The sequence below is a fragment of the Sceloporus undulatus genome, chromosome 1 (assembly GCF_019175285.1).
Source record: "Sceloporus undulatus isolate JIND9_A2432 ecotype Alabama chromosome 1, SceUnd_v1.1, whole genome shotgun sequence".
Classification (NCBI taxonomy): domain Eukaryota; kingdom Metazoa; phylum Chordata; class Lepidosauria; order Squamata; family Phrynosomatidae; genus Sceloporus; species Sceloporus undulatus.
Genome location: NC_056522.1, coordinates 169,407,200 through 169,420,520, shown reverse-complemented (window position 1 = coordinate 169,420,520; position 13,321 = coordinate 169,407,200). Strand labels below are relative to the sequence as shown.

At 39.1% G+C, this 13,321-nt stretch overlaps 1 protein-coding gene across 5 annotated transcripts in view; it reads left to right on the top strand.

Moving 5' to 3' along the window:
* The window catches only part of ADARB1 (adenosine deaminase RNA specific B1), an 82,355-nt gene that overhangs the window by 22,424 nt on the left and 46,610 nt on the right, over positions 1–13,321 (top strand). For 2 of the 5 annotated variants that reach the window (XM_042471285.1, XM_042471274.1), the window contains exons 2-3: positions 4,296–4,332; positions 5,193–5,267. The exons of 1 other annotated variant lie outside the window; for it this stretch is intronic. In XM_042471285.1, the coding sequence (XP_042327219.1) occupies positions 5,240–5,267 (28 nt within the window). In that variant the 5' untranslated portion in view covers positions 4,296–4,332; positions 5,193–5,239. Of the gene's footprint in view, positions 1–4,295; positions 4,333–5,192; positions 5,268–13,321 lie in introns of those variants that run through there. 2 more of the 5 variants (XM_042471317.1, XM_042471297.1) reach the window with 1 other exon arrangement.

The window sequence follows — 13,321 nt, the reverse complement described above, 5'->3', positions numbered from 1 at the left end:
TGCTAAAGCTAGGCTAATCTATCTTTTCTCCACACTAACCTTTTTTTGTTTGTTTGTTCTCTTTGAATGTGAAGCCACAAGCTATGGTTTATCCAAAGAAACCAGCATCAGAAACTATAGTGTGATCTGGGTTTGTGCCGGTTCATGCAAAATAACAAATTCCAGTTACAGTAGTTGAGAATTCCTTCTCATGGGTGTGCGAGATAAGAACTGAGTTGTTCATGAGATCCATCCATGTACCCCATTATGTCTGCATGTGGTTATAGTGAACCATGAATCACTTTGCTAGACTGTATTGGAACATCTGACCAAAATTATAATAAGTACTCTTGACAGCGCAATCCCACGTTTTACTTGTCAGTCATAATGGGTTTTTTTCTGCATCAAATGTAATATTATTCCACTGTTTCCTTTTTTGCATTTTTTTTTTCTGTTTAAATCTCAGTTGCTCAAGGTACAGCTGTTTCTGTTCTGCTTGTTTCCTGTCTTACAAGTATTCTAAAATTTCACTTGTTTTGAAGGAAGCTGCCACTGGTCGGTTAATTTCTTGTCTCTGAAGTTTTTGTCGTAGAGTCTCAATTGCTCTAAATGGCTTCTCCAACCTGGCTGCTGCTCTGTGGTCTCATTTGCTTTTTGTGCAGCTTTTGTTAGTTGCTTTTTGGGTGTGTGTGTGAAACTTGTTTCCTGTAGAATTTGTTCTTTTAATAGGAGCCATTGTCCTGAATAACAGATATGTTCTGTTCAAGGCAGTCTGCTATCTAGTGAGTGAATATGGTACAGTAGGCAACAGACATATTTAAATTGGTTAGTCTTCCCCATAGTGATTGAAGATGGTACTGCGAGCTACAGAAATATTTAAATTGATCAAACTTAAATAATATATATATTATTGTTGTTGTTGTGTTGTGTAGTGTTGGAGCTATTGTGGATGCAAGCTGCTGACACAACCTCCATGTATATACATTTTCTTTTATTATTACACATGCTATGACACAAATGAGAAACAGGAAAGCTTTTTGGGTAAGGTAGTGTGCTTAGTTGAAAGAAAGTGACTGCATATTGAAGATGTTCATTTAAAGGGAGTTTTCTGATATTAAAACATTTTTAAAAATATAGAATTTTTTAGTTACAGTTTTCTTTGCTTGAAAATGTCCCCCAAGCCCTCTATTTAGAGGGCATTTCTGCCACATTTGAAAGCCCCTTGAGTGCCGTAGGGACCAAATAAAAAAATTTATGAAAGTTTTTTGGGGGGAAACCCTTTGGGCGGGGATTTCCATCATATTTTGGGCCCATCCAGGCCAATTTAAGCCCAAGAGAGAGCTATTTGAAACAGGTAGTGAACAGGAAGTGATTTTTGCTCACTTCTTGTTTTCTTTCTCCTTTTCTTTCTTTCTGTTGTTTTTAAGGCATTTCCATGATGTATAATAGCCCATGAGGAACCCAATACATGGTGAAAATACCCCCTTGTCCCTTAGAGGTCATTTGGGGGGCAAAAAGTTTATCAATTTTTGCAGGAGCATGTGTAGTGCAGGGTGTGTGTACAGTCCTCAAAGATCTCTTCTGGAGGGTTAATGTGGCTCCCTGCCTCCCAAGGCTGCCCACCCCTGTTATAAAAGAATAACTGGAATGTCATATTCTATGTTTATCCCATATAATGTGATTAGTTGTGATACAATACACACACATACATGAGAACAATAGGAAATGCAGTATGAAACATTTTCAATGGGAGTGTGTGTGTGTGCGTGCGCACGTTCATACACCCTCCTCCATTGCTGGTTCCTGCTTTTTGGTTTGTCTCATTGATTTTGTTATCTTGGAGTAAGCATCTTAAAATAATATTTGAATCTTAATTATGGACAATGCCCCTTGGTATGGTAAGCTGCTGCAAAATCCCAGCCACATGTAGCTCACAAAGGCGCTGAATTCACAGGGAGAAAGAGGGAAGATGGAAGCCTGGCTCCTGCCATTTTAACTATATGCCTGGCTTCATCATTTTATGTGAGGAGCTACAATCTGTTTAAAGCAAAAGAGAGATAGACAAAGATCCACCTGCAAACTGTCAAATTGCTGCCTGCTATTTGAGTTCCAGAATTGGTCTCTGCCTTGTCTTTTTAGGTGTATTGAGGCGTACAAGCATTGAGATCCAGCACATCATGCTTTTCCATGTAGACCTTTATTTTTAGATAGTGGGAAGGAGGCAGGTGTTCCTACTCATCATCACAACTATCCAGGCAGAAAAAGGTGGGTCATGAGAGTAACAAGAAGAAAGGCAACTAGAGATGATATAATTCTGTGAGAAGCTATAAGAAAATGTCACTTGAAGGGTTTTTTCTTCATATCTACTTTAAGCTACATTGCTGCCTTCTTACTATGAACAATTGCTGTATACTTTTCAGACATTTAAGTTATAGACTGGCAGGTCTCCATTGGGGACAGTGGGACAAGTCCTCCCCTCCCCCTGGGCTTAGCTTTGTTTTGGGGGCTGGGAGGGGGGCCTTCCTTCAATCTGGGAGGGCAAAGAGAAAGAGAGAGCCACAACCTTGTAGGGTCCCTTGGAGGGGTACTCTTCCTGCCCCCCCTTTTGGGGCTCTTCTCTGGCACCGACACAAATGGAGCAGCCGCTGCAGTTTTCTTCTCCACTGAGGAGGAGAAGGAGAAGGAGCCAGGTGTGGAAAGAAGTCTCCTTCATGCTTGGCGGCCTCCTTCCTGAAGCCCCTTGGCTCTCTGGGCACCTGGCGGGAATGAGGCAAGGTGCAGGGGCTGCTGGGGCATGTAATACATGCCGGCCACCATCGGGACTCGTTTTGCCAGTAGCGTGCGCATGCCCCACCCCTCTGCCGCAGCCAATGGGTGTGCAATATTGCAGTAAATGGATACACCTGACCCTCCATATCCACAAATTTTTTTATCCATGGATAAAACTATCCATGTCTTGAAAATGTTTTTTAAAAATATAAATTCCATTAATCAAAAGCTTGATTTTGTTATTATATATAAGGAACACTATTTTACTGTGCCACTGTATTTAATGGGACTTGAGTATCCATGAGGGGTCCTGGAACCAAATCCAAGCAGATATCAAGGGCCAAGAGCTTTCCCTTCTGTTGAATCAAGTGGGAAACTATGGCAGATTGTTGAGTTCAGTCAGTGTACCACAGCTGAAATTAAAAAACAAGTGAAAACAAGCACACTAGTTAATAAATCTAACTATGAAGTTATTCTATATCTCCCCCAATAGTTCATTAAATAAGAATATTCTTAGTGGTTTAGAATTACTCAGTATAACTTCTTTATCAGTATTCCTTAATAGTGCCCTTAATTACTGAGATTTTTACTAGAAGACCAGCACCATCTTGTGGACAAAAAAAAGTCATACTCAATATGATTCATAAAACTTTTAACTATTTTTTGTTTTTTGAATAAGTGATTAAAAAAGGACCTTAATATTAGTACCTAGAAGTAAAAAAAACCAGGGGCATTAGAGGAGATAGGCGGTTGCACTAATACGCAGGATTAGGATAGTGTGCATAGAAAACTAGTATGTCAACAAGGTTAGCCTTTTCCCTGTTATGTTAGTTTTCTTGTGAAAAGAGTTCTGTCAGAGCAGAACATTAAACTGTGTGAGTATGAGGTCATGTAGACTAGCCACAGATTTATTACTTCTGGAAGAACTCAGCCACAGACTCACAAGAGGGAGGGAGGTTTATTGTATTAGAGACCCTTGGTAGGTTCCAGCTATGTGTAGGGTGTGGGATACAGTAGTGGTGCTCGTGCTGGGCCTGACCCCTTCCTCCTTTGACTAGTAGTTTGGGAACCTGGATACTGTTGAGCCTAGTTCTTGCAAAGAAAGAATTTCAAGGGAGAATTGCACCTCCTTTGCTCAACAGCAAAAGTATGGAACAGTGATGGCAGTATCTCTGATGCCACTGGGGTGGTGAACCTGCTTTGCGGGTTAGTCCAAACTTCAGAGTAATTATCCAAGATGCTGAATTCTCTGCTCCAAATGGATTATTCTGAATATTTTAAAATTCAGAATAAAACTCAGAAGATATTCATAACCCTGCTGACATCAGGACTGGGATAAAGATCTGTCACTGGCAAAGAGATACAAGTGCCTGCCTGTCGTGACAGTTTGCTATAAAAGCATTGCCTGTAAAGACAAGGAAAAAGAAAAAGTCCAGTAATTAATTATTTAAAAAATTATCATGACACAAACCTGACTCATTTATTTATTCATACATACAATGTGTCTTGTATTTTCCTGTATTCTAAAAGTAGTCCATTTTTTATAGGTTACAAGACTTGTGTGGGCATTTAGACTCAGAGAAGGTAAGCATGATTAGGTATGTTCAGTACTGTCCTTCTGTAAGGGAAGCTTTAAAAAGAGAAGTCCATATCAGAGACCCCTTGCCTTGAAAAGCCTTCAGTTGACCTGAGAAAGTTTGACTTGTAATTTTTATAAGATTGGTTTGGTTCAGTATTTTACATTCTAACACTTTCAGGTTGTCTAGGCAGAAAGACAATATGTAAATGTAATAAATAGGTAATGTTTAAATTGTAGTACAGTTACAGTCCCTTCATCATGAATCAGCCTTACCTCAATAGGAAGGTTATACAATCTGATTTGATAAATTGAATTACAAATGGAATTGCAAAATTTCTAGGAATGGGAATAGACAGTGCTTGTTTTGTTCTTTTTGTACTCTAGTTTTGTGCAAAGTTGGGGTTGTGTATTAACTTTCTCCCTTAATGTTGATCTCTTTTAATTTTGCTCAGAAAGGAGAGGAAAAAAAATCATTTTTACTAGTAAGAATAAAATACCCTGCGATTTGCATACCTGCATCTTCTTGCTCTGTTCTTTTTGACCATGGCAGTATTGAACAGACACATTTTTTAGAAACCAAGCAGTCTTGTACCTAAGTAATTTTTGTTCTAGCAGTTTTAACTGCTGTTTCATTTTGTACTGAATTCTATATTGCTTTTGGTACAGAGGTTTGAAAAAAATCCGCTATCTTGCATGATGATCACTTATGTCTTCTGCTGAAAACAGCTCTGAATTTAAGTAAGGAAATTGCCACTTTGATCTAATTCTGAAACATTTGAAAGTACATGTAGTTCACTACCATAATCACATGAGCATACATATTTAATGCCACTGTGGAAATGAGATAACATTTTTTTTCTTTCAGAAAGAAACAATCTTCACAACTGCAGAAACCTGAAGAATTATTTCACAATGGACATAGATGATGAAGAGAACATGAGTAAGATGTGTATATTATGTGGTACTAAAAACCATTACCATTCCTGCCATGCAGTTGCTTGTCCTTTCCTAGTCCAATAATCATTTGCTTCAAGCCAGAGTGAAATCATTCATGTTTCTCTCATTTTGTTGTATGAAATATAATAGTGAGACCATATTAAAATGTTTTAACAGTTAAAGAAACATTTACACAGTCCTATGGAAAGGAAACTTAAATACCATTAAATCTGATGGAATTTAAATGTTTCATTTTATTCCTTGGTGCCATTTGTTTCAATAGATCTACTGTGCAATATGTGCATGTATGTTCAGAAATATGTCACACTGAGTTCAGCCTAATGATTCAGTGCTTTACACATGTATCAGAGGGTAACTCCAGTGATGTTTATTTCTAGGTAGTCATCCATAGGATTGCAATATTAGTTTTGTTTAAATTTCTGTGATTGAATAAGTCACAATTGTGATTCTTACAGATCCTTTTCAACTCTGCTGCCCCTGGTTTTCTACTTGCTTTTTCAGTTCTTTTTCAGATTTCAAGAAAATACTGGATATAAAACCAATGTAGTGCTAGATCACAATTTGCTCCTGTGAAACTAGCCAGAATCCATTAATATGAGTACCATTTGTAATCATGAGGTGGAGGTTTTTTTTACTGGTATTTTCTTAGTGGAATTTGGCTGGCCTCAGCAAATTTTAATTTGAACAGCCGTGATTATTTTTTACCACAATTGGTTTTTTCCATTCTATTGATTTTAACTAGAACTTTCATTGCTGAGGTGGTATTTTAAAGCTCTGAATGCATGTAAAGAGAAAGAAAGGAAATACATTCCATTAAAACATGTAAGTTCCTAAGAGGTAACCTTGGGGATTCATGGTACATCATTATGCTTGGGCATGCTAAAAGTTTCTAGAAATCATTCTAGTGCATTCTAGTACTTTAAGTGGAAGTAAGATTGAAGGCAGATTACATCTAAGAATCCAACCTGTGTGGGTGGCTACTCCACTCATGCAGGGAAACAACATGTGGAAATTCCTGTGTTACCTGGAATGCTCCCTTCTAAAATTAGGAAACCTTCTGGATGGGTTACCTTGTATACTCCAAGCTTTATTTAAAAAAAACAACAACAAATTAATATATACGGTGAGGAGTGGCATATTATGCACATTAAAACCTTAGTTTGAAGGAATTTGAATAAAGTCATTAATTGCATATCCGTTTTTTCCTACACTATGTCTAGTAAAACAGGTCTTTGAAGTACTACAAAGCTGTGCAGATCTTGTTTGTCACAAATAATTGCTGTGAGTGGCATATAGTAGCATGGCATACTAGCATATGATGCTGTCTTCAATTCTTTGGAAGAGAAATTGTCTGTCTCTAGTCCTTAGTCTTTTGCTTCAGTTGGTCTTGTGAGTCATGCCCCTTATTGCCTCATATTTGCTTGTATACAACCTGACAGCACAATGATATATTGAACAGGCTCCAAAGAACCATGCAACCTATTCCACTCACCCTAGTGAATTTTAAATAATTCTTTTGAAATGAAGGAAGTTTCGAAATGAGTTTGTGATGATGGTACGAAGTCCAACTGTTCAGGTCGAAACAACAAGAATAGCAAAATCTTTGGACATGTCACAAATACTGTACTTCTTTGTATCCTGGCTACTTCATCCATAATATTGCACATTTAAAAAACTAGAGCTTTCAATACAGTTAATACTTGTCAGTTTGTTTTATGTGGTGGCAGAGAGGCCCTATGTGAGTGTGTGTTTATAATATTCTTGAGATGCTAAATTGAGAAATAGTAAAGCAAATGCAAAACCCAGACAAAACTTCTTCCATGCCATATTCCTTTAATGATATGATATTGCTTCTGAAGTGAGAAGATCTTTATCCCCTTTGCCTGACGTGAGTAGCAGAATCACAGGGCTTATTGAAGGGAAGGCTCTAGGCAGCATAAAATTATCAATGTACACTTTTTGTGGTAAATCAGTAACGTTGGTAGCATGATAACACCACTGAATGTTCATGGATTTTGTCTGTTTATGAGAACAATAATATACTGAAATACTTTTAATTTATGTGTACTACCAAGATTTTACTTTTCTATAATTAAGCTGTGAGCAACCTTGTTAACTATAGTAATTTGTCTAATTTCACTGCTTGATCTTCATGTATGCAATTCCAGAAATGAAAACTGTTATTTAATAATTGCATTTTTTTTGTCTAATGCCAGTTCTTAAAATATTGGGTGAGAAAAATACCTTTATTGGGACTAAATAAAATTCACATATCAACAGAGCTACCTGCTTTTTATTTTAAAATAATGGTGTTAATGTTGTTTTTACAATGGAGTTTTACAATAATGCTGCTGTTAATCACACCTTTTGGCAAAAAGTACTACTAGAAGTGCCAGCTTCTAAATTATTTTTTCCAACCAAATTTTAATATTTATCCTGAGCTGTAACTAAATACAATATATTGATTATCACTTAGCTTCTGTTTAAGGCCCAGTCGTTGACTCTTGGGGAAAGAGGAAACATTCATGATGGAATATACCAAAACAAACAACTTGGCAGAGGTTGAAAACATTACAGTTTATGCTGACATTTAAGTAACCCAGCACATAAAGCTCAGATAGCTAAACAAACACAGGTGCTGGATGTAAATGAAGCAACCAAGAGCATCGAATTGTGATCTTTAACATTTAAGAAGTAAATAAAGTAGCAGTACAATTAAAAATTCTGAATTTATAGTACATAATTGTACATTTTTAGAGGGAATGTTTATGCTTCAATGAAAAAAATTACAACATTTACAAGACTGAAAATTGGAGCTTTATTTTTCTTAGTTTCTTTCAGGGATTAGTATATGTTGCCGCTTTTGTTCTGTTAGCATCATTTCAGAATTGGTTTTCTGAACACCTTTCATAGAATGTATTCTGTGAATTTCAGTGAATATTTTTTTTCACTCCCTTCTCAACATGAATGCTTTTTGTGTTGAATGTTTTTTCATGTTGAATGCCACACATGAATGGTAACCTCCATGTAAGTGTATCATTAGGCACCATCAAGCAGTCTTTGGGATTAGCATGGAGAGCTGAAGGAGGAATGTTAGCCCAGTCTTTACATCACAGGGACTAAATACCTTAAAGGGATCATATCTCATCTGATCTTGGAAGTGAAGCAGGTTCAGCCCTGGTTAGTACATGGAAGGAAAGCCACCAATGAATTCCCGGTACTTCAGAAGAAGGATCTAGCAAAACCACCTTGAATCCTCCGACAACCCTATGAAATTCATGGGGTTGCCGTAAGTCAGCTGGCGACTGGAAGACACATGCCCCCACACACTTTATACATCTCTTCTAAATACACTGATCCCAAACCCTAGACCCTTTTGGAATAAATCTTCACATTTATGTGAAACAAAACTTACCAACTGAGTTCTATATAAATTGTTTGACTTGCATGTAAAAAAAATCAGCATATAACTCCCCCCCCCCCATTTTTTTTGCATAAATATACCAACTGGGAATGGTTTCATATATATCTTACTCTGTTCCTCTCATGGACAGCTATAGGGCACAACAGCTGATATTGGGCCGCTATATTAGGCCAAAGTTAAATCTTATTAGAGTCTATTGGAACTAATTATTCCCTTTTCTGATACAATGGAGCACATCAGATTCTCCTCGACTATATTCATCATGAAAAACTGATGTCAAAATAGTGTGCAGCAAAGGGAGCGTGGTAGCTTCTGAGAAACCTGTATCACATACACCAAAGGGGCACAGATATTTCCCTGTGCAAAAAGCACCCTCACCTGTTTATGAAGGCTATAAGCCTGAAATGTTCTAAACTCAGCTCTCTCATTGCCCTCTGAATTTTCTCATGTTTTTTTTCCCCAATTTTTCCTGAGGGTCGAGGAGGAGGGGTCGGTATACTATTGTCCAATTCCTGCCAGTTTCAAGTTCTTTCTTTCCCCCCCAGCTATAGTTTCTCTTCATTCGACTCTTTTTTCCTTTACAGCTCCGAGTTGCTGTCATCTATCGCCCTCCTGGTTCTGCTACCCAGTTCCTATCTGACTTTGAATCTTGGCTGACGTTTTTTCTATCTGATACAGTCCCTTCTCTGATCCTAGGTGACTTTAATATTCACCTTGACAATCTCAACAATCTGTCTTCATCTCGCCTTAGCTCCCTGTTTGCTTCTTTTGGCCTTCAGCCTCATTCTAACTCCTCAACCCATTCTTCTGGTCACTGTCTCGACCTAATTCTTGCTGCTAAGTGCGTCATTTCCAACTACCTGGCATCTGATTTTCCATTGTCTGACCATCATTTAATTTCTTTTACTTATATCCCACCTCCTCGTCGTACTGTTCAGCGCCATTTCCGCAACCTTCAGTCTGTTAACTCTGACCATCTCAGTAAGACTTTGAATTCATCTCTCTCTTCTCTTGATCTTGGGGACTCTGCTGATTCAGCAATGTCTTTATTTAATTCCACTCTTTCTTCAACTCTCGACAGCTTTGCTCCTGTATCTGTATGCATGTCTTCCCCCATGACTAGGCCTCATCCCTGGCTCACTCCCACTATCAGGTTCCTCCGGTCCTGCTCTCGAGCGGCTGAACGTCTTTGGAAAAAGTCTAGGGAACGGGCCGATTTCATTCATTATAAATTCATCCTTTTATCTTTTTCACGTGCTCTGTCTATGGCAAAACAGAACTATTTTAAATCGCTGATATGCGCTAATGAGAGGCGTCCGCAGCGTTTGTTCTCCTGCTTCAATACACTACTAAAACCTTCCTCTCCCGCTGTCTTCTCATCATTTTCCCCCACTGACTTCGCCAACTACTTCATCACTAAAGTCACTACTATTCGATCTGAAATAGTTCCTCCCAACTTGGCCCCTACCACTAACCTCCTGGTACCTTCTACTAATAAACTCTCTGGGTTTCCCCCTGTCTCTCTGGATGAACTCTCTACGCTGCTAAATTCTTCCAAACCTACTACCTGTTCTCTTGACCCTATTCCCTCCCATGTCCTAATCTCTATAGCCCCTTCTCTTCTGCCCTCGCTCCTCTATTTACCCACTGCCCTGTACTGCAGCCATTCACTCAAGACCACAAGGTTGTGAGTTCAAGACCAGCAAAAGGGCCCAAGCTCGACTCAGGCTTGCATCCTTCCGAGGTCGCTAAAATGAGTACCCAGACTGTTGGGGGCAAATTAGCTTACTTGCTAATTAGCTTACTTGCTGTTCACCGCTCTGATCTTTGGAATAGCGGTATATAAATAAAACAAATTATTATTATTATTATTATTATTATTATTATTATTATTATTATTATTATCTCTCTCTCTCTCTCTCTATGGGTTCCTTCCCTTCTGACTTCAAATATGCTCTCGTTTCCCCAATTCTGAAGAAACCCTCTCTTGACCCCTCTTCTTTGTCTAGCTATCGTCCACTTTCTCTTCTTCCTTTTCTTTCTAAGGTCCTAGAACGGGTCGTTTATTCTCGCTGTATTAAGTTTCTTGAAGCCAACTCCATCCTGGACCCTTTCCAGTCTGGCTTCCGCCCACGGCACTCTACAGAAACAGCCCTCACCAAGATCTCAAACGATCTCTTGCGGGCCAAGGCAAACGGCCTCTACTCTATTCTCATTCTTCTTGATTTGTCTGCGGCCTTTGACACTGTGGATCACTGTCTCCTGGTTGATTTACTTTCTGACCTTGGGTTCTCTGACTCTGCTCTCGACTGGTTTAAATCTTACTTGTCAGACAGATATTTTACAGTGGTCACTGGTGGTCAGACTTCATCCTCTGTTCCCCTATCAGGTGGAGTTCCCCAGGGCTCTGTCTTGGGTCCCCTTCTGTTCTCTCTATACACACTGTCACTAGGTAAACTCATCAGTTCTTTTGGTTTCTCCTATCATCTGTACGCCGACAACACTCAGCTGTATCTCTCCACCCCTGACCTTTCGACGGGGCTTGAACAGCAAGTTTCTTCTTGTCTGACTGCCATTTCTCAGTGGATGCGGCTTCGGCGCTTGAAGCTCAACATGTCTAAGACTGAGCTTCTCGTCTTTCCACCTAAACCCACCCTTCACTATTCCTTTTCTATTTCTGTTGACAACACTTCTATTCAACTGGTTCATCAAGCCCGCAGTCTTGGCTTCATTTTTGACTCTTCTCTGTCATTTATTCCCCAGATCCAGGCCACCGCCAAGGCCTGTAGATTCTTTCTCCTCAACATTGCCAAGATCCGTCCATTCCTCTCAATCTCTACTGCCAAGACTCTGGTCCATACCCTAGTGGTTTCGCGACTAGATTATTGTAACCTCCTTCTAACAGGGCTTCCTCTTTCACACCTCCATCCTTTAATCTCTGTCCAGTATTCAGCTGCCCATATTGTCACATCCGCTCGCCGCTTTGACCATGTTTCTCCTCTTTTCTCCTCCCTTCATTGGCTCCCCTTCCCCTTCTGCATCCGGTACAAGCTTTTGTTATTGACTTTCAAAGCCCTCCATGGATTGGCCCCTCCTTACTTATCTGACCTTCTTTCTCCTTACATTCCTACTCGCACCCTCCGCTCTGGTAGTCAAGGTCTCCTGTCACAGTATAGGACTACCACTGCCCCCTCCCGAATTCGTCCCTTCTCGCTTGCTGCCCCTTACTCCTGGAACCTTCTTCCCCCACATGCACACCTCATCACTTCTCTACCCAGTTTCAAAACTGAGTTAACGACTATATTGTTTAGAGAAGTGTTCCCAGAGGCGAGCCCTTCTCTGACCCAGGAAGCCTCCTTTTAACCAACTATTAAGAAGCCAAGCCCTTCCTCCAGTCCATCTGCCTTGGTCCAGGCCTCGGAGGTGGAGAAGATCTGCTGGACCTGATCCTATTCTCCACCACCACTCCCTTCTCCTTTTGTGTCGTGTCTTTTTAGATTGTAAGCCTGAGGGCAGGGAACCGTCTGACTAAAAGATTGTATGTACAGCGCTGTGTAAATTTACAGCGCTTTATAAATAAAGGTTAATAATAATAATAATAATAATAATAATAATAATAATAATAATAATAATGTTGCCAGATTTGACTGGTTATATACTATTGTGATATCATTGTCATGCTCACATGAGTCTTTTTTGTTTTTGCTTGCTCAGGGAAATAGGACAATGGGGCAAAAACGGTGAAATAGAAGCAGCAGAGAAGTACAATCCAAGATACAGTACTCAAATGCAGTATTCAGTGTAATTATGAGAAACTGATGCCAAATTAGTGTGTCACTAAAGCAATATGGCCACTCTTGGAAGCCTATTTGCCATACATCTGAAGGCCGCAGGAGGGGTGTACAGTCATTACAAAAAGATTATTTTTAAATTGAATTTAGAACACTACGAAAGAGGATTTTTTTTTTAAAAAAGAAGCCTTTATTGCTTAAATCATAAAATACTTTGGCTGTGTACAAATGTAACAAAATGACCCCCCCCCAATGATTGGCTCCAACCCTATCCCTTCTTCTGTAATTGGAGGGGAAGCTTTGCTTCAGGGAAGATAGCCAGTGTAGGAAAAATATTTGTTTCACAATTCAAGAATTAAACTGCAAATGTGGAGATGTAAACTGTAGTGCTGGAAAGTGAGGTAAAATGGTGAAGCTGATATGGGAGTGGTTAAGCTAACCTTGCTTTTATTTCTTTCAACAAGGCACATGTATTTAATCTATCTCAATGAAAATATTTTTTTTAAATAGCCTTGCCAGTGTAGTTTTGGATTCAGTGAGAACAGTATTTCATTTTTGCACTGAGTTCAGGGATTCTGTTTTTGCAAGTTTGACATGAAACAAATGGAAAATCTCCAAAACTGGCTTGATCATAGCTTACAATAGGACCAAAAAAACAAACCAACAACCTACAAACATGCATATAGTAATGATAATAACACTTTCTGTGGATGTAACTACTCTGAATGTGTTCTCTCTGTACACAGATTAACTGTAAAGATTTCCATTTGAAAGGAAATTTAGGATTTGATTGAATATGTTTCTCAGGAGCTAGTTCTTAGA